The following is a 23,896-nucleotide window of genomic DNA, read 5'->3' as shown; positions in this document are numbered from 1 at the left end:
AAGTATTTGTATCACGAACAAGAAGGCAACTGCCATTCGAGTCTAATGACAAAAGACGACATTCCAGCAGGGAAGAAAATCGTACGACTATTCATTCATCAAGCTCTGGCCACTGGAATTGGGCGAGAAGCATATAGCATGTTGCTACTACAGGGGCTAGCCTCTGATGTGTCAAACTATCGCTGTTGGGATCACTACGAAGAGGCTAAGTTACCCAGTTAGAGTACAGCACATTGGCTATGAGAGCCCAGCGTACAGAATGGAAGATAGGAGCCATACTAAGAAAGCAAGTCCAAGTGAACGTTCGTCTTTTTCGCGCAGTGGTAGTTTACACGCTTTGACATGATGATTCTAACTGCTACGGAGGTTAATGTGAAAGAGGGCGAGTAAGTCTCCCAAAATTAGAGGGAAACGAACTTGGAAACTACAGCTTACTGTTATGCTGATATGAAGGAAATAGGAGTAGCAAAAAATATTGTTGATCTCTTGAAACCCTTAGCAAGAGGGGGGTACCTTGGGTCAGCCTCCTCCGCTCGCCCCTCAAGCCTTTGCTCAGGGTCTCGCGAGGGCAGCAACATGATCGCAATGTTGCTGCCATTTTCATCTTTTCAACAGCACAATGAGCTGCGAAGCCCGAGCCCAACTTCTCCCAACTTGAGAGGATTTCCTCGCCGTCGACTCGCCCCCTTTTCTCGGCACCCTCCCCGCGATCGCCGCCATTTCATTACCACCACACACAACAACTCAGGATCCCACCTGCGCGCTTCAAGAGACTATCTCATTTAGGGTTAAGACAGTCCACCATCATCTTTTCTTTTTTTCCTTTGTCTTTTCTTCGTCCTCCTCTGGCACTCGGGGACTGCATCGGGTCTCAGCCATAGTTCGGTACAGCGGCCACGTCGAAAAGCGAAAGGGCAGACTCTTAGGCTCCGGGAGCTCATCTGGCGCGGGTTTTCACTCGCTAAACGACAAGATTTTTATTTCCGTCCCACGCTGTTTTTTGTAGTCGACTTTTTGTCCAGCTACATCTCTCACTACAGTGAATTTTAGCAGAGATGCTTAACTCCTTGTGAGGGTTAGGGTTTACATGAAAAATTTGGATCGCCCGATAATACCAACGAAAACTGAATGATCACGTGACCAACTTATCCTCCAAATTCAAAGTAAAGATCGCGACCTAAATCTTCCTTTTTACCACACTAATTATGATAATACGTACACACGACACTCGCTATAATGAGAGCTTGACTGCTGGCTTGTGTTTTTCTTTCGAATTGAATTGCGTTTGAATTGAAGTTTTGGAGTTGAATTGATTTTTGACTTAGACTTTTCGGCGTTGTTCTGCCACCCCCCCCCCCCCCCTGTTAGCAAAAATCCCATGTTGTTCGCCCATTTGGCGTCAATCTCTGTCTACGTGATCATTCAGTTTTCGTTGGTATTATCGAACGATGTTTGGGAATGATACGCCATCCCTAACACACAGAAACTATATACGTGTTGAGCGGAGGACAACAAATTACTGTCCGGTAACCAATCTGGCGTCGTTCGATCTTGGTGATTTGGGCAGTCGTCAAATAATACATACCAATAGACAAATACGAGGCTCCGACACCAGCTTGATGTGCTGAGATGTCCAGAACCTTCAAACATTTAACATAAGCCGGCATCTTCATGCGGTTGTGTCAGTATCGAGTTAGTAAGCTATCTCCCTGTTTCTCTTTTTGGTAGTTAGTTAACTAGTTAACTATGTAACTACATATATGTACATACATACTTCTCCACTCTGTCTTTGGCCGTTAGTAATACAACTCAGAGAAAGATGACTACAAGTACAAGTACACACAAACAACCAACTATATCCAAATCAACTCATCTAGCAATTATGTCCCGGAACACATGTTGATCTAATCTTTGGTGACATCATACCTGATCAATTCTTGCCAACTAACAAAGCCCTAGAGCACTTCTCTTTTTTCGCCTCGAATATGAGTAAAGCCGCGCAGTTCAAATCTCTCCTGACACGGGCCTACCCGTGGATCCAGACCCCATTCATTGTCGGAGCCCCGATGCGCGTAATGTCGGGTGCTTCACTTGCCGTTGCTATCTCTGAAGCCAGGGGTCTGGGCTTCATAGGCCCCGGCGCCAAGGCTGGCGATATATTCCATGAACTCGAGGCCGCCAAGACGCTTCTCGCGGCGTCACCAGCCCTCAAACAATTAGAGCCATCTGTCCCACTTCCAATTGGCGTCGGCTTCCAGACCTGGAATGGCGACTTGGACACTGCTGTGTCTGCTGTTCATAAGTACATGCCATGTGCTGCTTGGCTGTTTGCCCCGAGACATGGCCAGAAGGAGCTGGATGAATGGACGGATCGGATTCGAAGGGCATCCGAGATGACAAAGATTTGGGTCCAAGTTGGTAGCCTCTGTGAAGCACTAGATGCAGCCCAGAGTGTCTATGCGCCAGATATCCTGGTGCTCCAGGGAACCGAGGCTGGCGGGCATGGACGTGCAGTAGATGGCATGGGCCTCATTACATTGCTCCCTGAAATCCAAGATAAGCTTGACCAGATGGGCTCTACGATCCCACTTCTTGCTGGTGGTGGTATTGCAGATGGAAGAGGTGTCGTGGCTGCCTTCGGCCTCGGCGCTGCAGGTGTGGTCATGGGCACTCGATTTCTAGCATCGACAGAGGCCCGCATCGCCAAGGGCTATCAAGACGAGATTATCAGAGCCAACAACGGTGCCGTTTCTACTGTACGGACACACCTGTATAATCACCTGCGTGGAACCTTTGGCTGGCCCGAGCAGTTCAGTCCAAGGACGGTGGTTAACCAGACCTGGGTCGACCATAAAGAAGGCGTTGCATTCGAGGAGCTGCAAAAGCGGCACAACGAGGCTGTTGCCCTGGGTGATGGTGGCTGGGGTCCAGATGGAAGACTGGCTACCTATGCTGGGGCCAACATTGGGCTAATTCATAGTGTGGGGGATGCAGCGAGCATTGTTCAGAAGACACGGGATGAAGCAGTTGGGATAATCAAGTCCTTGCAATGATCTCGGAGGTAGTTTATGTAGTACTCATAGAAGCCTACGATTTTGGAGCTGAAGAGCAAATCCTGGCTGATAAAAGACTTGTGGGTAGTATGTCTGTAGTATTGGCATATTCTAGCTTGTCTAGGACTGGCGGAACAGCGGTCGTGTGCTGGTTTCGTGTAACCAGGATTGATGCCACAAGGATTGGACTACTCAAGGTTCAATCCCGGAGACCATAGTCATTCGATCATATGACGAGGCTTGCTTTCTTCTCTCGGATGGATCAACTAGACATATAGGTGTAGCTTTCAAGTGGTGATAGGAAACACAGCCAACACGAAGATGCCGAGCTTCGCACCTATTAGTCCTGTGCACGCATGTCATATGAGGCTCGCAACTTCCATGGTTTATGAACGAATATTGCTGTTTCTTTTTCTTTTTCCTGTTGATAGACTTCAGGCCTCGAATGATCCCCACGCTCTCGTCGAGATTTTCCCATTGCATCAGTGCCGATGCCATCTTAGGAGAGCTCCTGCAGACAAGAATCAAATGATGAACGAAGCGGACGCCGAAGACAGCTTTGTAATCAATCAGGTATCACACAAAGGGCTGCAGGGTGGGGGTATCGACATGAAATACATGCAGCAGTCAAACAATCAGGGTACTGTCTGCTTCCTTATAGCCGAAAGCAGGGGTTGAGCCTGGGCGCAATGACAATTTACCTGTAGGGCGGCTGTAAGCGCAATGACACTCCCCCTTGACAACAACGACAGGCGCATAAGCTCAATGTTCCAGAATATTTCTAGATTGCTGCAACTGTTGAGAAGGCCCGACAATCGGGAACTTCGCAAGCCCAAGCATCGCAGATACTTGTTTCCGACAGCGCTCCTCCGGTACCAAACAAAGCGGACAAAATAAAGGAAAAAAGAGGGGGAGTTATTTATAGACGCGCGGACTCGCGGCGTTGTTGAGGGCTTTTCGTCTGTTGTGACATCTCCACTTACTGGACTTGACAATCATGTCAAAGACGAAGCGAGCGCACTGTTCACGCCGCTGGGCTGATGGATGGAGGGTGGGTGCATGAAGAAAAAAGACTAGTGTGAAAAAGACGGAAGACAAAAAGGAAAAAGTGTAGCTAGTTAACTACGCAAAAAAAAACAAGAAACACGCATTTTGACGCGCCGCTTGCCGTCGATATCGCCAGTGACATTGGAAATTTAAGCTATTGCAAGAATGGCAGGTGCGGATGGACTCGAGGCCGGAAATAGGCCTAGGCAATTGCTTCGTGGACTCGGGAACTCGTATGGTCTGCTCATTCGTCCCCACCTTCCCTCCCGTTCTGGGCAACTACCTCAGGAAAATCGCCCTCGGCCGTCATATTTACACCATGTTAAGGAAAGCTCAGATAATTTTCTGCAGTCTTCTTTCCCTGTTTCCTGGTTTTTCTTTTGTAAGCAAATATCATCGCGCGCGCTACCTTTTTTTTTTTCTTTTTTCCCTTGTTTTTTCTCGACATTAACATCATCACCAATGGTCATTGGTTTTGTGTGCGATCTCCTCTCGTTCCCATTGCACTGGTCAAGCTGTGTATATATCTCTATGCGAAATATTGAAAAATGATGCCTTGTCTCTGTTCTGCTTTGTATTCACTTTCCATCACGCCTCCGTTCCTGTCTTGTTTTGTTGCTGCTGCCGCTTCCTTCCCTTCTTTTCCCCCGCCTTCTCTTTTCTCTCAGCCCGCACCTGCCCTGTTAGCAGCTTCCTCTTCTGATTTTAGCAATGTCCTCGACTTTACGAGTCGCGGCTGATCCCGAGTCCGCTCCCGAGTCCGCTCCCGAGTCCGCGGCCAAATCTGCACAGTTGGTGTCTACCATCACTGCAAAAGACAAGGTGCTAGAGTACTCGCCTGAAGAGGCTGAGCGCATGTACCGCAGACTTGACTGGCGTATCATTCCAGGTAAGCAGAAAGAACTGCGGTTTGCTCCGTTTGTTCCAACCCTGGCACAGACTCAGACCCGAGACTCGCATGTTGGCTAACCCTATTCTCTTGTAGCTTTCTGGGCGCTCTTCTTCCTTTGTTCCGGCATCCGCTCCAACATTGGTATTGCCCAGACTATGAACAAGGATTCGCACCATGACTTGATGAGTGAGCTGGGGTTGACCTCCAAGGACACTTCTAGCGCATTAGCTCTGTTCTATATTGCCTACACCATCTTTGATGTTCCATCGAACCTCGTCATGACACGCTTTAGCCCCCGCGTCTGGATGGCCCGCATCGTCACTGCGACCGGCATCATCGGCGCCTGTTTCGCTGCCGTCCAAGACGCCTGGAGCCTGAAGCTACTACGATTTCTTCTCGGCGCCGTTATTGCCGGCATGTGGTCGGGCATGGCTTTCTACCTAACCATGTTCTACCCGCCATCGCATACCGGCAAGCGCATCGGCATGTACTACACCGCTGCCCAAGCCTCAGCCGCCGTAGTCGGCCTAGTCTCGGCCGGCTTCCAGGAAATGGACGGCGTAGGCGGGCTCGTCGGCTTCCAGTGGATGTTTCTCATGTGGGGCATCGTGACCACGGCCGTCGGAATCTCGCTGCTTTGGTGGCTGCCCGACCGGCCCCTTGCACCCGGCCAGACGCGTGCGTGCAGCGGCATTACACGCTATGTCCCGGCGACGCCCGAGGCGCTGTCGGGCCGCGACGCACAGATTCACTACCAGGACCTCCGGCGCGTCTACTACACGCGCCGCTGGAAGCTCAGCGATCTAGCGCAGGTGCTGATGGACTGGAGGCTGTGGCCGCTGATGCTCATGTACTTTGGCGTGGTGGGCGTCGGCATCGGCACGCAGCTCTACGGCTCGGTGATTATCGCTTCCATCCGGCCTAGTGCTAGCACCATTGTGGTGTCGCTGCTCTTTGCGCCAATCTGGATTGTAGATCTAATCTCCATCCTGCTCATTGTGCCGCTATCAGACCGCTTCCACCACTATCGGCCGTTCTTCTTTGTCGGAGGCGTGTGCATCCAGATCGCGGGACTTCTCACGACTACCTTTGCCATTAACAATGGCTGGGCACGCTACGGTGGCCTGTTGATGGTTGGCTTTGGACTAGGCCCGACTGTGCCAGTGTGCATGGCCTGGACCACGGCCATCTTCCAAAAACGCCACGGCGACATCGGCGTGGCTGCTGCGACGGCCGTTGTCTCCGGCTTAGGAAATCTCGGCAGCATCACTACTACGTATGGCTTGTACACAGGCTGGGCTGAAGACGCCAAGCCCGGGCCGCACCGCTTCCGCAAGAGCAATCTGGCCATGGTCGGCATCTTGTGCATGAGCATTCTCAGTAGCATAATCATGTTTGTGTTGCTGAGGATCTTTGGCGCGCCTCCCATCAACCAGCTGGAGGCTGAAGCGGACGGCACGGAGGAGCTGGAGTGCGAGCTCAAGATCAAGTGTGCCGGTGGCACCGCCCCCACTGAGCAGGAGGCGGATTGCGGCTCGAGCAAGGCTAAACCACCGACCCAAAGCGTCCTTGAGAGATAGAAACGTTATGTGATGGAGAGGGTATTGCTTGGCTGCGCTTTGGCAACAGGATCTTCTTTCTCGTCTGTGCAGTGCCATGTACATGAGTTTCTTTCTTTCAGCGTCGTATTCTTTGATACGTAATTTCATTGCCTTGCTCATACTTGATTGTTTTTCTTGCTTCTGCTCTTTAAACCTACGAGAGATATGCCTCTCTCGCCTCTTCATAGTTATAGAAAACCTTCGGTTCTGTATTCTTCTAGGCTCGTCCCGCTTAGCTTAGATCAGACCCAAGGCAGGGTTGAAGTTGCAATGCCCCAGTTTTGATACTTGTTGTGCACTTCCGTGATACTTAGTTACACTCCTCAGTCGTTGGTCACATGTTCCGTGGGGTATGTCTCACCTTTCCAAGACTTGTTCTTGATAGCTTGTCTCGTTTATTTATAGATACAAAGTTCGCGTGCAAGTAGTTTTTGTCTTTCTTTTAACCAAGACAGGTCACATACAGAATCAAAACTAGCTCTCTTTGAGAGATAAAAGCTGACGTCACCCAAGCCATAGCTCAACGTGGTCCTCGAGACACTATGTTCTGGGAGAATGTTGAGGGCTTAGGCTCTGCGTCATTAGGGTTAGCAGCATGCATGGACTACTAGATGGTTACACCAACCTAAGCTTCATGTTTCACAATAGCAGCCCAACCACATTGCTGTGGCCGTGTTTTTCTTTCTTTTTTGTCCGGCCAACGTGTACGTTGAGCTGAAAAAAAAAGCTGCATACACGACAGTGTCACAAGGAGACTTTGCTATGATTTTCTTTCTTCTTCTTTTCGATTGCTCTATGTGAAATTAGAGTCCGTATATGCAGGAATACAGCGCAGTCATCTGCTTACACCTACACTACGAAGCCACACCACGCCAATAATCCAGGCACAACCACAGCAGAAACAGACAGGTAGAGAACCCGCCTCGACAAGACTGCTGGGAAAGAAGGTACTACCGTGGTTATCTGCATGGCTCGGAAACAAAACTTGAAAGCCCTACGAGTTCCGTTGAGACAAAAAGCCCGTGCATGTGCGATATTGCCTTTGCCCGCCGAGGACTTCTCAGCTAGGAAGCAGTAGTCAGAGGGGGATATCAACAGGACTCCAAGTCTAAGGCTGAGAAGAGAAATACCGGGGGTTTAGAGCCGGTACATGTGATCTTGCATTAAGGCCTTTTGGAATTGCGCTGTAGAGAGGAGTGTCGTTCTCCCGCAAATTGGGGTCGGCTAAACAAAGGATTCTGGCATCAAAATCATGCAAGAATAGTACTAAGGGGACAAACATAGCCCGAAAACTCGACAGGTATGACAAGATGAACTGAGGTTCGCTCAGTATGGGCGTAATTGAACGGGATTCATGCAGCGCAAGCACCCGTCGACTCTAGTGCATCACGTCATCCTTTCCAGCCCGATACATTCCACCAACTCTGCAGCCCTCGAACCATAACTAGACCGGTCTGGTATCCTGTTGAATCTTGCGGCTTCACGCTAGTTGACTAAGCCCCCTCTTCCCCTGAGAGTTAGAATGGTACCATGGAACAGCATCAGGATACACATGTGAATAACAGTCATTTGTGCGTTTCAAGAAATCTAATGAAGAATACATGGCTGGTGTCACACAAGAGGTGAAGTTAGCTATGTGGGAGTTGGGGTATCACTGAAACTCAGGCTACTGAGATGCTAGAGTTCGAATTCTGTCCTATCGATTCAGCACGTGGGACAAAAGCCTCGACGTGTCACTAACAGACTCACAGGCCGACCGGGCTGCTCGAGAGGTGAGTTGGCTATATGTGGTCTATAGTCAGTCAATAAAAGACTGCAATAAGGGGGCAGAGAAACCAGGCACGCTGGTTGTGTGAGGAACTGGTGTTCGTATTCAGTATGAAATGGGGGACTGCGGGCGGTGATATTCCACCACCGCTTCATGTAGTGAGCAAGTTGAGCAGGTCCGAGTATTGTCGCACTACATGTGGCCTTTGATGTCTGGCTTCGTTGAGAGAATTGTGTAGACGTATTCTAGGTCGCAGTGGAGATACACTGCTCGAATACGACCTTGGTTTGGAGGAGACTGTGATTAGCATGCACGCCTCAAACTTGGAGGAGAGCTGACAAGAGAAAGACTTGGAAACCTGGAGAGTCTCTTCATTACTCACGCCTAGTTGCATATAAACTGTCTTGAGACCTACCCAAATCTCACTCTTGGGTCTTTTCTCTTCACCTCCGCGGCCAAGACTCACTTCACCCAAGACTTTTTGTCTGTGATCTGTTCAGCCTGCAGGGTTTAACCTCTTCTTCTTTCTTGCCTTCACTCTCGTTTTCCTCCGGACCCATTTTCTCTCGTTGTACTTTTCTTCATCCAAGTCTTTGCTTGAATACCCGCCGAAATGAAGTTTACTGTCGGCCTTCTAGGCTTTGCAGTGCCCGCCTTGGCTGGCAAATGGGGCGGCAACTCGGGCTGGGGCCACAGCAAGAACGGCATTACTAGCCGTGTCACCGCGACTACTTATGAGACTACGACTGTTTGCCCCGTCACAACGACTATTACCTGGGGAGGATCGTGAGTTGACCTAGCGGCTAACGCAGCACGAAAGCACTTGCTAACAGTACCATTGTGATTAGAACCAAGACGTTGACTACTCTGACTACCTCTACGATTACTGTCACCAAGGACTGTGGCGGTGAATGTGCCGGACAGACAGTCACGGTGCACGGCGCGGACACCACGGTCGCCACTACAACTGAAGTTGAGCTGACCTACGTACGTAAACCGCCAGAGCCTCCAGAGTGGAAAACGAGACTAACTCGCTACAGACTACTATCTGCCCAGTCACCGAGACCATCACCAAGGGCGGCTCGACCATCACCTCGACGTACACCACGACCTCTGCTGTCGTGACTAAGGTGCCTACCACCATCTACGAGACAGCTGTTCTTCCCGATGTGACCTCTGTGGTCAGCGCGCTGGTCCTGACCACCTACACCAAGAAGGTCCCCGTGACCGAGACGACGGTGATTGGTGGCAACACGGAGACGGTGACGTACACCACTACGTCGACAATAGTCACCGAGGTCCCGGTTACCCAGGTCGTGACGGACAAAGCCCCGGATATCACTGAAGCTGCTACCTACTGGCTGACTGTCACTGAGACCAAGGAGACTCCGGTCGTTTCGACTGTGGTGGTCAACGGATCTACCGTGTACAACACCCACACTGCCTATGCTACGGAGACCTTGACTATTCCTGTGACCAAGGTTGTCACTAGTCAAGGCCCTGACGTTACCGAGGGTGTGACACAGTGGAAGACCGTTACTGAAACCAAGGAGGTTCCCTATGTTTATACCGTGGTGGTCAACGGCGAGACTGTTTACAACACCTACACTGCCTATGCCACAGAGACTCTGACTATTCCTGTGACCAAGGTTGTCACCAGCCAGGGTCCCGACGTCACTGAAGGCGTAACCGCATGGAAGACCATCACCGACACTAAAGAAGTCCCCGTCATCTCCACCGTCGTCGTCAACGGCGAGACCATCTACAACACCTACACCTCTTTCACCACCGAGACCCTTACCGTCCCCGTCACCAAGGTCGTGACCAGTCAAGGCCCCGACGTGACCGAGGGCGTGACGCAGTGGCAGACGCTGACTTCGACCAAGGAAGTGCCCACTGTTTCGACAACCGTGATCAACGGCAAGACTGTCTACCAGACCTTCACTGTGCTGACAACCGAGGTTGTCACTGTTCCCGTGACCTCTGTGCTGACTTCGGAGCTGCCTGACGTCACTGAGGTCGTCAGCAAGTGGGACGTCACTACCCAGACTGCCGTTGTGCCTGTGACGCAGTGGACGGTGGTAAACGGTGAGACTGTGTATACCACTTTTACCAAACTGGCGACGTCGGTTATCACGGTCCCGCAGACGGTTGTCTTGACTTCTGAGCTCCCTGATGCTACTTCAGTTGTTGTGGAATATGAGACTGTTACTATTGCTAAGGATGTTCCAGTCACTTCTTTCATTGTGGTTAACGGCGAGACTATCTACACTACCTACACCAAGAAGACTACCGTCGAGACTGCTATTCCTCACACAGTTGTTATTACCTCGGAGCTCCCTGACGTTACCTCGGCCGTCGTGGAATATGAGACTGTTACCATTGTCAAAGACATTCCTATCACCTCTTACACGGTCGTCAACGGAGAGACTATCTACACTACCTACACTAAGCAGGTTACCGTAGAGACTGATATCCCCCACACTGTCGTCATCACCTCGGAGCTCCCTGATGTGACCTCGGTGGTTAAGGAGTACGACACCGTCACTCTGACAAAGAACATTCCTGTGACTTCCTACACGGTCGTCAACGGCGAGACTGTCTATACCACCTACACCAAGCAGGTTACTGTCGAGACAGCCATCCCGCACACGGTTGTCGTCACCTCTGAGCTCCCTGATATCACCTCAGTCGTTGAGCAATACGACACGGTGACCTTGACCTCTGCCGTGCCCGTGACCGCCGTGACCGTCGTTGCCGGCGAGACCATCACCACCACCTTCATCAAGCAGATAACCGAGGTGCAGACTGTGGCGCACACCGTGCTTGTCACACAGGCCGGCCCGAACGTCACCGCCACCGCGCAGGCTCTGCAGTACACGACCGTGACCGAAGGCTACGCTGTGACCGAGACGACCGAAGTGGCCGGCGAGACGCTGACAGTGACATACACGGCGCACCACACCATCGTGACCAAGGTGCCCACCAAGGTCGTCGTGACGCAAAAGGGCCCCAACGTCACGCACACCGAAGACGTGTACGCGACGGCCGTCGTCACCGAGGTCGCCGCGACCACCGAGACCAGCTACGTCGGCGGCAACACGCAGTACGTGACGGTGACCAACGTGCAGCCGGCGACGGTCACGGTGCCGTCGACGGTGATCGAGTACGTCACGCACGGCACCACCGTCACCGTGCAGACCGACCTGTACACGACCACAACGTGCGTCGTGGCCACCACCACCACGGCTGCCGGCAACGCCACCGTCACCGTCTACGAAACCGGTTACAAGACGCTGACCTACACCAAGGCCAGCACATGGACCGACGTCGTGCCCACCACCCTGACCACCACCATCTACATCACCCAGCACACCACCGTCCCCGGTCCCGCGCCCACCGACTACTACGCGCCCGCGCCGCCCGTCGTCGTCACCGTCACCCAGACCAACTGGGCGTCCGTCACCGACAAGGCGCAGACCACGTGGAAGACCCACACGCCCAGCACGCTGTACACCACCACCACAGTGCCAGACGGCGACGGCGGCTACGGACCCGGCCCTGACAGCAGCAGCAGCAGCAGCAGCCAGGAGGTCTACTCCACCGTCCAGAGCGCCAGCGCCCTGACCCCACCCACCACGTCGCTCCCGACGCCCGACGGCAGCTACGGCGGCTACCGGCGCGACAAGCGGGCGACTGAGGAGTCTGCTGCTGCCTCGTCTGCTTCCGAGGCCTCGACCGCGTCGTCGAGCGCACCTAGCGGATCCTCGGCTTCCGCCTCCGCCTCCGCCACGGTCCCCGTGACTGCTGGTGCTGGCGCGCTGGGCCGTGGAGTCGGTCCGCTTTGTGCTGTGGTCGGTCTTGTAGCTGCGGCGATGCTCATGTAAGCGCATTGAGAAGACTGTCTCTCAGGGCGTATCTGGCTGCCCTTCACGGCCAGCTTCGCCCGTTTTTCCATCTCTGCCTCTGGGCAATCTCTTCTCTGCCTGTGTGCTCTTTCTCGGCCCCAGCACTTTTCTTTTCCTTCAAGACTCTCTTGGCTCCGCTAATCGCCCCCCCCCCCAGCAGATCATGAGAAGTGTCTGCCAGGGCAAGCGCCCTCTGGTGCGCTTTGCTCCGTATACTTGTGTTTCTTCTTGCTTCTCTTCTATGGCCATGCGGCCACTTAATCTCCAACACCTTTAGTAATGTCCGTCACCGTGCATAACCCTTTATTTTCCTTCTTCTTTCCATAGCTACACCCAAATAAACAACAGTTATGCACATTCTCCGAGGCCCCTGTGAATACCGTGACAATGTCTTGTTCATGACTAACCTTTTCTCTCTTCGCCCCTCTGTTTACATCATGCCGGCGTAAGAAAAGAACGTAAAAAAAAGAAACTCAAAATGCAAAAAAAAAAAAGAAATCCACATGTATGCTCTATCTCCATCATTCCTGGCTTCTCTTACTGGGCCAGGATCTTGTTCAGCTCAGCAATGACAGCATCACCCATGACAGCCGTGCCAGCATCACCGCCCAGATCCTTGGTCCGCACGCCGCTGTCAATGGCGCGCTTGACAGCCTCCTCGACGGCAGTGGCCTCCTCGGGGAGGTTCAGCGAGAAGCGCAGCATCATGGCAACCGACAGGATGGTACCGACGGGGTTGACGATGCCCTTTCCGGAGATGTCGGGGGCAGAGCCTACAGATGATAGTTAGTACATGGGTGAGAAAAACAAGGGTCCGGGCCGCTCAAGACGCAGAACAAGAATACTCACCGTGAATGGGCTCGTAGATGCCGTTGCACTTGCTCTTGCCGTCGGGAATGCCGCTCAGACTGGCACTGGGCAACAGACCAATGGAGCCGGGGATAACGCTGGCCTCGTCCGAGATGATGTCGCCAAACAGGTTGCTCGTGACAACGACGCCGTTGAGGCCGCGGGGGTTCTTGACCAGGATCATGGCAGCCGAGTCAATCAGCTGGTGCTCCAGCTTCAGGCTCGGGAACTCCTTCTCAAAGACCTCGGCGATGACCTTGCGCCACAGGCGGCTGGTGGCCAGCACGTTGGCCTTGTCCAGCGACCACACCGTCTTGTCGCCACGGCGCAGGGCCAGGAAGCCGGCCAGACGGGCAATGCGCTCAACCTCGGCGCGCGAGTAGGGCTCGGTGTCCCAGGCCTGACCGTCGCCCTCGTCCTCCTTGCGCTCGCCAAAGTAGATGCCGCCAGTCAGCTCGCGCACAATCATCATGTCGGTGCCGCGGCACACTTCGGCCTTGAGCGGCGAGAAGTCGACCAGCGACTCGGACGCAAAGCTGCACGGGCGCAGGTTGCCATACGTGCCCATCTCCTTCCGGATGCGCAGGATGCCCTGCTCGGGGCGCACCTTGCCGGTGCCCCACTCGGGGCCGCCAATGGCACCGAGCAGAACGGCGTCGGCGGCCTTGGCGGCATTGAGCGCTTCGTCGGTGAGGGGGGTGCCGTGGGCATCAATGGAGCACTAGTCGCACGCAGCAACACGTTAGCTGGTCCTCGGGAACCCGAACAGCGGGGAACGAGGGGAAACTCACGCCACCCATCAGGTGGTTCTGCAGGTTGAACTTGACGGGGCGAGCAGTCTCGAGGGCTTTCAGGACCTAGTTCAGCGCTGTCAGCATTGGCATGCGGAACATTCGCCACACGGTGAGCCAGCGGCCCAGGCCGGGGCCGGTTCTGGGAGCCCGGCCTCGCTGCGTGCCGCTGGTCTCTTATTCGTCGTGCCGAATCTCGGGGTTTCTAGGCGCAAAGGGCCGGAGCCATGGCCAATCGTCGCTTGCGTACCTTGACGCCCTCAGCCACACACTATTAACAGTAGAAAACAAAAAGGTTAGCTTATTTGGTCTCTCTCTAGAAGCACAGCGCAAATAGACAACCAACGAACCTCAGGACCACTGTGGTCGCCACCAAACACGACAATGTTGAACTCGGACATTTTGGATAGACGAAAAAAGGGCGGATACTAAGAAGAAGAAGGCGACAATGACGCACAAAATAAAAGAAGAAGAGAATTAAAAAAAAAAACGAGGCAAAGGAGAGGAGGAAAAGCGGATAACGTGAAGCTCAACAAAAAAAAGAAAAAGAAAAAAAAAGAGGTAGTTTCTATAAAGGGCAGCAAACCACGGCAGTACAGTCACCAGCTCCTTCCTACTTCATCGCTTGTCACTTGTCACTTGTCACTTGTATACAGCCACTGATTTGAATCATCGCCGATGCGATCGCCGGCCGCAAACAAGCAATTGCTCCAAAATCTCCCAGCACGCAGGCCAAAGCTCGGCGCACTTTTCGCTACAGCTGCCCATTTTTGTTTTTATTGCTGTTTTTTACTTCGTCCTTCTTGTATCTTTTGCTTGGGTCCCACGCCTTTCCCTCCGATTTCTTCACATGCAACTGCCTCGTTGCCTGCCCTGCCCCGCCCCACCTTCTAGAAAAAAATACGGCCCCTCCTAAATTCCCCACGCCGCCGATCCGAGATCGGAATGGAATATCTTGGATTTGGGTCCAATACAAAAACAGGCCTTCTTGCATGTTACCGGCTTTTGGTGATGTTGCAAAACAGGCATGCGTAGACACAATATTTCTGCCCGCTTGTGTGGTGTGATTTCTTCTGTCATTAACCTTCGTCGCATCGTTTATCGTGGCTGTCAAAAACATGATGTGAACTGCCTTTGCGCCCGCTCTTTAACCTGTGAACCAACCAACGCAGAAACCCAGCGAGAAAAAAAATAGAAAAGAAAAACAAGTGCCCAGCCATGTAAAAAAAAGAAAAGAATGGACGTCGTCTATGCGCCCACACCCACTCCCGGCCGCTTAATCACCGCACATTGGCTCCCACCGCCGCCACCGGCACGGCCGCTGCAGCCGGTGCCGCCGCTGGTGCCGCCTTCGCCTTTGCCTTGGCTCTCGGCTTCGGCTTAGCCCTGGGCTTGGGGCCGGGCTTTCCCTTGGTCGCCGGTCCAGCGCGCGCAGGAGCAGCAGGGTTTATGGCCGCCGTTGTCATTGCTGCCGATGCTGCCGCTGCCGCTGCTGCCACTGTTGTTCCCGTCACCCCTGTGCCTCCAACCGTGGCGCCAATGCAAAACACACAAAGGTACGTCGTCGGCCTAGTTTGAACTGTGACATTTACACAGCCACCGTGCAACCATTTCTGGCACGAGGAGCTACAATCACTATTGTTAGTCAGGACTCTTGAGATCACAAAACAGATTAACCACTTACCAATTGACCATGAATTGGTTTCCCACGAGCTCTGGGCTATTTTGCTGGCATACACATCGAATGACGCTGGTAGTATCCGATGTTGCTCCTGTTCCCAGTGTAGGGTCAACCAACGGAGCCAGGGAAATGTTCAGTCCCGGATGTGTCTCTTGAAGGTGTGCTGAGTCGCCAACAGGGAATGCACCAGCCAGCATCTGCATGTTCTGATATTGTATCTGAGACAGGGTCATGACCATGCTAGAGCGCATGTCTTCTAGTTGAAAGCCAGTGCCGAGGTCAAGGCCTGCGTTCTTGGTTTCGATAGGCGCCATGTCTTGTGAACCGATCATGCCATTTGTCATCATGGCATTCTGGTTATTCATTGCCACACCGGTTCTACTGCTACCCGATGCCATCATCTCACTTGGTCGCTTGCGTCGGCTTTCTCGCAGCTTGAGGAGTTCGCACATAGCATCGCCCTCATTAGTAGCACTTCGGCCGTCAACTCGTTCTCTGTCCATCCCCTCGGACCCTGTGTCGCTATCATCCAGTCCAAGCGGTGAGTTGCAGTATGGTGTTTCGGATGGCGTAGCCCGTGTGCTAATGCTGCCACTGTCCGGGCTTTGCCGATACGACGCCAACGGGTGGCTATATCCTGCCGACCGGCGGTCTTCAAAGCTAGTGTATTTCGGGCTGCGCCCAGGGATAATTATGGGCTCGTCGTCACTAGATGAGTCATAGTATTCGGCAGGGCTGTAACTGCGCGAGCGTCTGTCAGACTCTCTGCGTACAATCCGGTTTGATGGCTTTGGCGGTAGCGGCGTGGGAAAGGCCTCGGCATGAGCGCGGCCCATTGCATCAATGACGAACTTGACCGAAGGGCTAGCTGGTCGGGATCTGGGTGCCGCGGGTTTCTGTGAGATGTCAGAGCCAGATGCTAGGTGGGCTAGTCTGTGGGGCTTTGCAAGTGTTGATCGGTCGCCTGAGGCCGATCGTGAAGTGGGCAGAGGTCTGGGAGTCCTGGCTCCGCCTCCGCTTCCACTTCCGCCAATGCCAGGAGACTTGGTGCGCACGACGGGGGCAAGCGTCGAGAGAGCAGCAGGACGCGCAAGAGTGCGCTTACCACGGGCATCACTAAAGCTCCGCTGTAAGCTGGGTCTGCCAATTCTGGCTGCTCCCGAGCCGCTTAAAGCTGACTTGCTTTCCTTTAAGCTGGACGAGCGAGCAAGGCCGTGGCCAGAAATATGGGCCGTGGAAGATGGTGGATCAGCGAGGCTAATGGTCGAGGCCTGGGCCGGGGCCATTGATGATCCCAGAGACGATGGTTGTGGGCAAGAAATTGGCGCAAAGCTGGTGGAAGAATCCAGGGTGTCAGGAGGTTGGGAGTAGATAAGACCAGGATTGACGGCAGTGGGATTATCGAGTATTGGAGTCGAGAAAGCTGGCGACATTGCCGAAATCTTAGCAGCGGCCCGAGTGCCAATGACAGATAGTTGAGGATTTGCAGCCAGAGGGCGTCTGCGCTTGACTGGCAAGGCCATTGTTTCCGAGGCCAAGGGCGATGTCGAGGAAAAAGCTTTGTTTCGGGCGTTTTGCTGGAGTTGCTGGGGGCTGCCGGCTGGCAGAGGAAGTGACAGGGAAGCAGCACTGTGCATGGAGTGGTTGTTGAACATTTGGGTATGGTTGTTCCAGCCATCGTAGCTCGACATGGCGCTGTTCTGAATAAACGGGTTTTGAGGGTGTAGCTGCATATGTTGGTGCTGTGGTGATGCTTGTGGTTTGGATTCTCTGTATTGTTGTTGCAATTGGATCTGCTGCTGGGCAAAAAGTTGAACGTCGTCGGCAGTAAAGTCAATATCCATGGCCAAGGACATGTCGGTATCCCAAAGGGACTGCTCGCCCATGAAAGAGGCGGACGCAGGGTTGAAGTTATGGACTATCGCAGAGGCACCATGGGTCTGTTGTGATAGAAGATTAGACAGGTCGGGCTGTGTTCCTTTTAGAGAGTCGCTGGTGGCCACGGTCTTGTCACTCTGTATAGCCATAGTTTCCGGTTTGTTCGGCTGATGGCCTTTGAGCTTTATCTGGTCAGTGGGATCAGTGGTGATGGGAGCTTTGAGAGTGGTGTAAGCTTTGCTGGCGACGGTCTGCTTAGGCTGGGATTCTAGAGCACTGGACCTGTGTACTTTTGATGGATTAATCACGGGAGTGGTGGTCCGAGATTTGCGCTGAGGGACCGGGGCGTTGCTTGAAAGTCGACGCTTGGCCGGCAAACAAGTGGTGTGCGGCGGTATAGCAAGAACAGTCGGGGTGCCGCAGATCAGATCGACAATATGCAAGTGTGAGGCAGACGCAACGAAAGGGAGGTCTTCTGATAGGCGGCAGTTCCAGGCAGCAGTGGTGGTGTCTTGGTCGGGATCTGGTGTCCTGGCTATAACAGGTGGTTTTGAATCAATGGGAAACGACTCTAGCGCAGCAGAGGATTCGCAAAGTGAGGTCGGAGTTGCAATGTCCGAGCTAGCTTGGCTTGGTGTTGGAGGCTGGGAGCTCGATTCTTGAAGGCTAAGTTGACAGAGCAAGTTGGTTAGTGTCTGCAGAGACTGACTAGTTATACAGCGAGTGATGATGATGCCTCGAGCAAGCCGCCAGACGGACGGCGGACGAAAAGCGATCAGGAGCCGATTCCTCAACAAGACTCATGTGGACAAAAATGGCCAAGAAGCCAAACACGATAAGATAAAGGAGACAAAAACACACCTAGGAAGAAGCAGGTCGGTATGCATAGCTCTGAGATTAAGAGAGGGGAGAGTCTAAGGTCTAAGGTTTGAGGAGGCGATTTGCAAACGCGAACAATGGATGAGAAGAACAGCGACAGAAGAAGACGATAGCAAGCGCACTCTAGAACAATGCAAACAAAAGCGAAAGAAAAAAAATGCAAGGCCCAGGCCTGGTATTACGGCACAGGCTTAGGAAGTCGCCGGGCAAAGGCGGTGTAGGCGAAGAAGCTATGATGCTGTCAATGCCCCTGGCAAGGGAGCGCAGGGAAGAAGCAGAGCAGAACCAAGGACGAGACCAAGCACCAAGGGCAGGTAGTGGGAAGCCAGAGTGAAGGCTGCTCTGCTCTCGATCTCGATCTCGATGGGATGGCGATGTGGAGGGCGCTGGAGATCTAGGGCACTGCGCCAATAGCAGCAAAGAAGCTCAGTTGTTGTTTGCTAGTTAGGCCGGTCGCCGTTGCTATGTACAGGAGTTGGTTGTCAACAGGAGAAAAAAACATAAGACAAAACAAAACACAGAGCAACAAGCCCGTCCAGACAAGCGCACCCACCCACAGAAGCTCAGCGAGGAGGGATCGATCCTTGTGTTTTTTTAGGGCCCAAAGGATCCTGGTCGGTCTCGGTTTATTGTGCAGCAGAGGGGCGAGCTGCAAGCCCATCCAGCAAGACGCAGAGACCCAACGAAAAGAAACGAAACAATAAAACACTCGCACAGGAAGCCTCGTCGTGGGCCCCGATTCGCAGGTCGCTCGACAGTCAGAGTTGGGCGAGCTAAAAAAAATTCACACCGGTAGAAAAGCTTCACTTTTCCCGCTCGGAGTTGGCCTGAGGCGCCCAGATGGCCTGTGGCTGTTGGTGGGGAGCTGTGTGGGGCGGCCAGGGCGCCTGTGGCCTTCTATTGGCTGCTGCAAGAACTGGAGCCGCCGTGTGTACCACGAGTAATTACTTACATGCATCTAGCAGGTCCCTATTGTCGACAAGTGCAACTGCCCCTCTGTCAAACAATTCGCACAAAGTCTTTCTTTCCATCTCGTGTCTCTCGTCCCCCATCGCCCCTCGCCCATCGCCCCTCGCCCATCGCCCCTCGCCCGTCTCTTCTTAGTTTCCGCCTAAATTGGCGCCCATTCTCGCTCACACTTCCCTCCCCTCCCCTCAGCTCTGCTCCAACACTAACACTAACCAACTTAACTAATGCAAGTCGCAAAACCCAGACACATTCCCCAAGGAAGCGACCGCTGCAGCCCTTTCCCGAATTCACGCTAGTGCTGCATTGTGTACCTGGCTCCTTCCGATTTCTCACTCAGCCCATCCAATGACTGTCCAATACCAAATGCCCCAGTGTAGACCCTACCCAACCCTAGCCTGTGGTGCACCCAACATAGCCATGCTTCACCAACGACACATTTATATCATGTGTCTTCCCTTCCATTGTCTCTCTTCAACTGCATGCACTCTACCCCTCCATGCCTTCGTCCCGCTTGACAGATCAACTCAAACAAAACATGTCACAGCTAACATTAACGCTTAAAGACTCGTATCGATACTCTAATTATCCCGTCATCAGCCAGATCCCACCCCCTCGCTTCACTCTGGCGCTTTTGCTTGAACAATGATCCTCTGGCATGGCATGGCCGCCCCTTTCGGCACTATTGTATCGCCCACCAGATCTCACTTCGATCTGCCTCATTCCTGTGCAGCAAGGCCCGTTTGTCTAATAGTTCCAATGATGGATACGCCTTGGCTTTGTGGGAATGCCTGAAGCTTGTCATTGAGCACGGACTCCGTGACCGTCTCGATATCCGAGTTGGAGTCTGGTGATTCAGCAACTATACATCCCGTCGCTTCTTCTAGCGGTGCCTCCCTAGAAGAAAAAACTCGTGGAAACGTGCCATCTTGAATCTTATCCAACGGTGTAACGGGCGAGGATATCCCATGGATCAATGAGAGAAGGGACTGGCCCAACATTGTACCAGAGCCACTATCCACGACGTGGAGCAGAAACGATGCTAGATTCAAGATGAGACTCCTTAAACTGGAACGCTTGATTTTGCCCATGTCAGAGCTCGAGTTCTGCGGAATGTGCACATGGAACAAAAGCGTATCTGGATTTGTTAGATCTGGAATCGAGAGGAAGATGATTGCTTCGCACGTGGCAATGTATCCATAGCGGCACCTTGTTTTATACATCCCCTCGTACGCCTTGATCAAGACAGAAGGGAGATCGGCGTTCTTCCAAACACCTGTATCGCATCTACTGATGTGGCTCTGAAAGTGCTCAGTAAACTTCACCCATGTCTTATTGTCAAGTGCCTTCTTGATGCTTGAGCGAGGGAGATACTCGGGCTGTATTGCGAGCCCCCAGATACACCTTTCGGCAGATTCGCAATCATCCCGTGTCTTGACCCAAAGTTTTTCGGCAACGGGGAACGGCAGCTCCGGGAGCCCAAATCCAGTCCCGTAGTATGCAGCGACGCGGCACGTCAGCTTCACTGACGTCATGTGCTTGTTGACCAGCTTTTGGGCCGGAGACTCGAAGTAGATGTAGTTGTGCTACTAAATATCCAACACCGACTCAAGCGGGAATCCTGGCACTTCTGGAAGGTCCTGGGCAGCGGTCAAAACGAGTTTCTTGATGCTTGTGTTGTTGTTGTGGTCAAAACTTTCTAGCAGCTGCTTCTGCAACAGAGGGAACTTTTCCCATGGCAACAGCGCCTTGAGGCGGAAGATCGTTGGTGTTGTGCAAGGAGACATGTAGTTGGAGCTGAAGTTGGAGTCGGAGACGGAGGAGATGGAGGTGGGAGCGGAGCCGGACTCAGATCCGATCGCAGTATCAAGATTGAAACTTGATCTGCCAGAGGTGTTTTCCGGGAGGACGGTATCCATATTGGGCGAAAAGAAATATAAGATAGGTAAGAAATATGGACAAGCTAATGGGGAATAGTCGTAGAGATACGATACAATAGTTTGGAGCAAGGTGGACTGGCAGGCAAGACAGAAGAGTAAAGGTCAGAAGCAAAGAAATTTGACTGTTGCTAATCTCGATCGATAGCTTTGAATCGTAAACAGAAGAGGTGTTGGCCCCGGGTAGCTACCAGCGAAGATGCTCCGCAACTGCGGTGTCCGGGGCTTGAACTTGTGAGTGAATTTGACAGTCTTTATTTACAGAAGTAGCTTTTCATGGTGAGTGACGTTCTTCCCGATTGATTGATGATTCTTTATTTACCTGTCTACTCGCGAGGTATTCTCGGCATACGACAGGGGACTACAAGTAGTACTAGAAATTACATACAGAAATAGAAACCCAAAATCCAAACCATGCATACAGAAACCCCACAATCCAAAGTATAATGACAGGAGGTCTCCCACCTGCCCAGCGCAGAGGCTGTCCTTCGTCCGCGTGGCCCCAAACAAGACCCAGAGTCCTGGTCTCACCGCCGATGTAGTGATAAAAATATTTGTGCAAAATAAGAAAAAAAAAGGGGGGGTTGGCGGCGTATTCACGCCAGAGGGTTGGCAGCGCGGTTGCGCGAAAAAAGATTGGGCCCCAGAGGCTAAGCTGCCCCGGGCAGGGTCGGACCAGGCGGTGGAGGGTCGGGCGGAGGGCGAACTGGGGAGTCCCCTTCCTGCGGGTCCGTTCCCGTTACCGCACGGCGGTGTGCTAGAAGCACCGGAGGACTCTTGGCCGCTTTAGATGCCAGCCAGATGGCTCCACTCTTGATGGCTATGAGCTTCTGGAAGAAGCCCTTAGCCATCCGTTGAGGGTTGCGGGGGCAGGTCCAGATGTGCTCCGGGGTGGTCTCAGCGTCGCAGAGGGGGCAGGTTAGCACTGCGTTCAAGTGATTGAAACGGCGGTGGTAGTCTACGTAGTCTCCGTGACCAGAAAGTGCTGTCAGGACAGCGCGGGCAAGCTTGCGCTCAGTGTCGTCAAGAAGGTTTTTCCAGGCCTTCTTAGGAGCCTCGAGAGGTCGGCTCAGGTGAGGTCTGTTGGCACAACCTTCATTCGACCACCAGGTGCGAAACTCGGTGGTGACGCGGGCACGGAAATGGCTGCGGGCCCAGGAAAGGGACATTCCTACGGGCGTGTAGGCCCTCTCGGCGCCCATCTTGGCTTGTCGGTCCGCGAGCTCGTTGCCCCAGACGTCGGAGTGCCCCGGGACCCAAATCACTTCCACAGCGGGGGCACCATCTGGCCACGGTCTAGGACCTGGGTGGTCAGGGCTTTGGCCAATCCAGTCGGCGCAAATTGTTTGGGCCCTCCGGAGAAGCTCTTCGGAGGTTCCGGGCTTCGCGCCCCATGTCGTGAAGCGGTACACCGCGGCGAGGTTGTCGGGGCAGACCCAGACCTTGCGGCACTGTGGTTTCACCCACGAGTCTACTTTTTCCAGGGCTCTGGCAATGGCCATCACCTCGGCGTCATGAACCTCGGCGTGGAAAGGAATCGGGCAGTTGCCCGTGTCCAGGACTGTCCCGTCCCGAATGATCGCCCACCCAGCGCCGACCTGGCCCTCTCCCAGCTTGGATCCGTCTGTGTATATCCAGAGGTCCGAGGGGGAAGAGGAGCGTACCAAGGCTAGGTGCGCCGCAGCTGCAGCCTTCTTGTCGCCCTGTAAATGGGGGCGAGATGATGCAGGCGCGCCCGTGAAGGGGGCCGGGTAGTTAGTGGCCAGGCTGTGCGGGAGCAGCATCTTGAGCCTCCCTATTCTACCCCAGTTTGTGGCTGTCGTTCCGAGCGGGTGGTTTGGCTACGTGAGAGTGGCCCTAAGTCCGGCCGAACCAAGGCGGCTGTCCAGGACAAAACTCATTGGCGGGAAACCGGACGCTAGGTTGTATATAGCGCATGGGGTTGTGCAATATAGCGGGAGTGCCGCACGCAGACCTCGGCGGACTGTGCGATCCAGGAGTGCCACGGCCTGCTTCAGCCCACGGGGTTGGCTAGTTGTCCCGGCTCCGTGGTTCCACCAGACGGCGGCGGCGTAGGCGAGCTTGTTCACCACACAAGAGCGGACTGCCGTGAGGGCGCCTTTCACCGGGGCCCCCTTCCAGCAACCAGACAGAATCTGAATGCCGCGTATGGTGGGTGCCGTCCTCTGGGCGACGTCGCGGATGTGCGGCACGAAGGACAGGTTGCGTGACCAACGCACGCCGAGCCATCATAGGGTATCCTTGGGGTCTATGGCATTTAGTGAGCCGCTATCGGGGAGTAGAAGACCCGGGGTTTGGCCGTGGCGCTTGCGCGTCACGTGGAGGAGTTCCGACTTGGCAAGGTCGAGCATCATGCCGTTCCTCACACACCAGTTGTTGACAATGTTGAGGGTGTGGGACAGCACCGAGCAGTTGGCTGCCAGAGACGAGCCTGAGCTGACCAGGCAGCCGTCGTCCGCATAGCCGCGGAGGGAGCACGGGAGGGCCATCCTGAAGAGTGGTGCCATGAAGAGCATGAACAAGATGGGGGAAATTGGCGAGCCTTGGGGTATGCTCCCTCCTGTGGGCTGAAGGAGATCGTCAATGCCATCGAGCACCAACAAAGCCTTGCAGTCCGAGAGAAAC

General features: G+C 53.5%; 8 protein-coding genes across 8 annotated transcripts; 3 read left to right on the top strand and 5 right to left on the bottom strand.

Moving 5' to 3' along the window:
• Positions 1–1,985: 1,985 nt before the first annotated feature.
• On the top strand, positions 1,986–3,053 carry BROUX77_004942 (uncharacterized protein; the record flags this gene model as incomplete). The annotated part of the gene is made up of 1 exon (XM_073749760.1): positions 1,986–3,053. The coding sequence occupies one exon, from the start codon at positions 1,986–1,988 to the stop codon at positions 3,051–3,053; it is 1,068 nt and encodes a 355-aa protein (XP_073605399.1).
• Positions 3,054–4,811: 1,758 nt separating this feature from the next.
• Positions 4,812–6,572, top strand: BROUX77_004941 (uncharacterized protein; the record flags this gene model as incomplete). Its single annotated transcript, XM_073749759.1, has 2 exons — positions 4,812–4,989; positions 5,086–6,572. The coding sequence occupies 2 exons, from the start codon at positions 4,812–4,814 to the stop codon at positions 6,570–6,572; spliced, it is 1,665 nt and encodes a 554-aa protein (XP_073605398.1).
• A 2,402-nt stretch (positions 6,573–8,974) lies between these two features.
• Positions 8,975–12,248, top strand: BROUX77_004940 (uncharacterized protein; the record flags this gene model as incomplete). The annotated part of the gene is made up of 3 exons (XM_073749758.1): positions 8,975–9,147; positions 9,210–9,348; positions 9,402–12,248. 3 exons carry the CDS (start codon positions 8,975–8,977, stop codon positions 12,246–12,248), a joined length of 3,159 nt encoding a protein of 1,052 aa, XP_073605397.1.
• Positions 12,249–12,806: 558 nt separating this feature from the next.
• Positions 12,807–14,310, bottom strand: BROUX77_004939 (uncharacterized protein; the record flags this gene model as incomplete). Its single annotated transcript, XM_073749757.1, has 5 exons — positions 12,807–13,042; positions 13,119–13,839; positions 13,910–13,975; positions 14,160–14,180; positions 14,260–14,310. The coding sequence occupies 5 exons, from the start codon at positions 14,308–14,310 to the stop codon at positions 12,807–12,809; spliced, it is 1,095 nt and encodes a 364-aa protein (XP_073605396.1).
• An 879-nt stretch (positions 14,311–15,189) lies between these two features.
• Positions 15,190–18,355, bottom strand: BROUX77_004938 (uncharacterized protein; the record flags this gene model as incomplete). The annotated part of the gene is made up of 3 exons (XM_073749756.1): positions 15,190–15,535; positions 15,594–18,134; positions 18,330–18,355. 3 exons carry the CDS (start codon positions 18,353–18,355, stop codon positions 15,190–15,192), a joined length of 2,913 nt encoding a protein of 970 aa, XP_073605395.1.
• A 1,677-nt stretch (positions 18,356–20,032) lies between these two features.
• Positions 20,033–21,232, bottom strand: BROUX77_004937 (uncharacterized protein; the record flags this gene model as incomplete). The annotated part of the gene is made up of 2 exons (XM_073749754.1): positions 20,033–20,899; positions 20,972–21,232. 2 exons carry the CDS (start codon positions 21,230–21,232, stop codon positions 20,033–20,035), a joined length of 1,128 nt encoding a protein of 375 aa, XP_073605394.1.
• A 668-nt stretch (positions 21,233–21,900) lies between these two features.
• BROUX77_004936 (uncharacterized protein) lies at positions 21,901–23,034 on the bottom strand (the record flags this gene model as incomplete). The annotated part of the gene is made up of 1 exon (XM_073749753.1): positions 21,901–23,034. One exon carries the CDS (start codon positions 23,032–23,034, stop codon positions 21,901–21,903), a length of 1,134 nt encoding a protein of 377 aa, XP_073605393.1.
• A 465-nt stretch (positions 23,035–23,499) lies between these two features.
• BROUX77_004935 (uncharacterized protein) lies at positions 23,500–23,760 on the bottom strand (the record flags this gene model as incomplete). The annotated part of the gene is made up of 1 exon (XM_073749752.1): positions 23,500–23,760. The coding sequence occupies one exon, from the start codon at positions 23,758–23,760 to the stop codon at positions 23,500–23,502; it is 261 nt and encodes an 86-aa protein (XP_073605392.1).
• Positions 23,761–23,896: the final 136 nt, after the last annotated feature.

The sequence above is a fragment of the Berkeleyomyces rouxiae genome (assembly GCF_048999995.1).
Source record: "Berkeleyomyces rouxiae strain 22BRR77 chromosome Unknown BrBRR77_ptg000004l, whole genome shotgun sequence".
NCBI classification, from domain to species: Eukaryota; Fungi; Ascomycota; class Sordariomycetes; order Microascales; family Ceratocystidaceae; genus Berkeleyomyces; species Berkeleyomyces rouxiae.
This window is presented reverse-complemented; position numbering and strand designations above follow the sequence as displayed.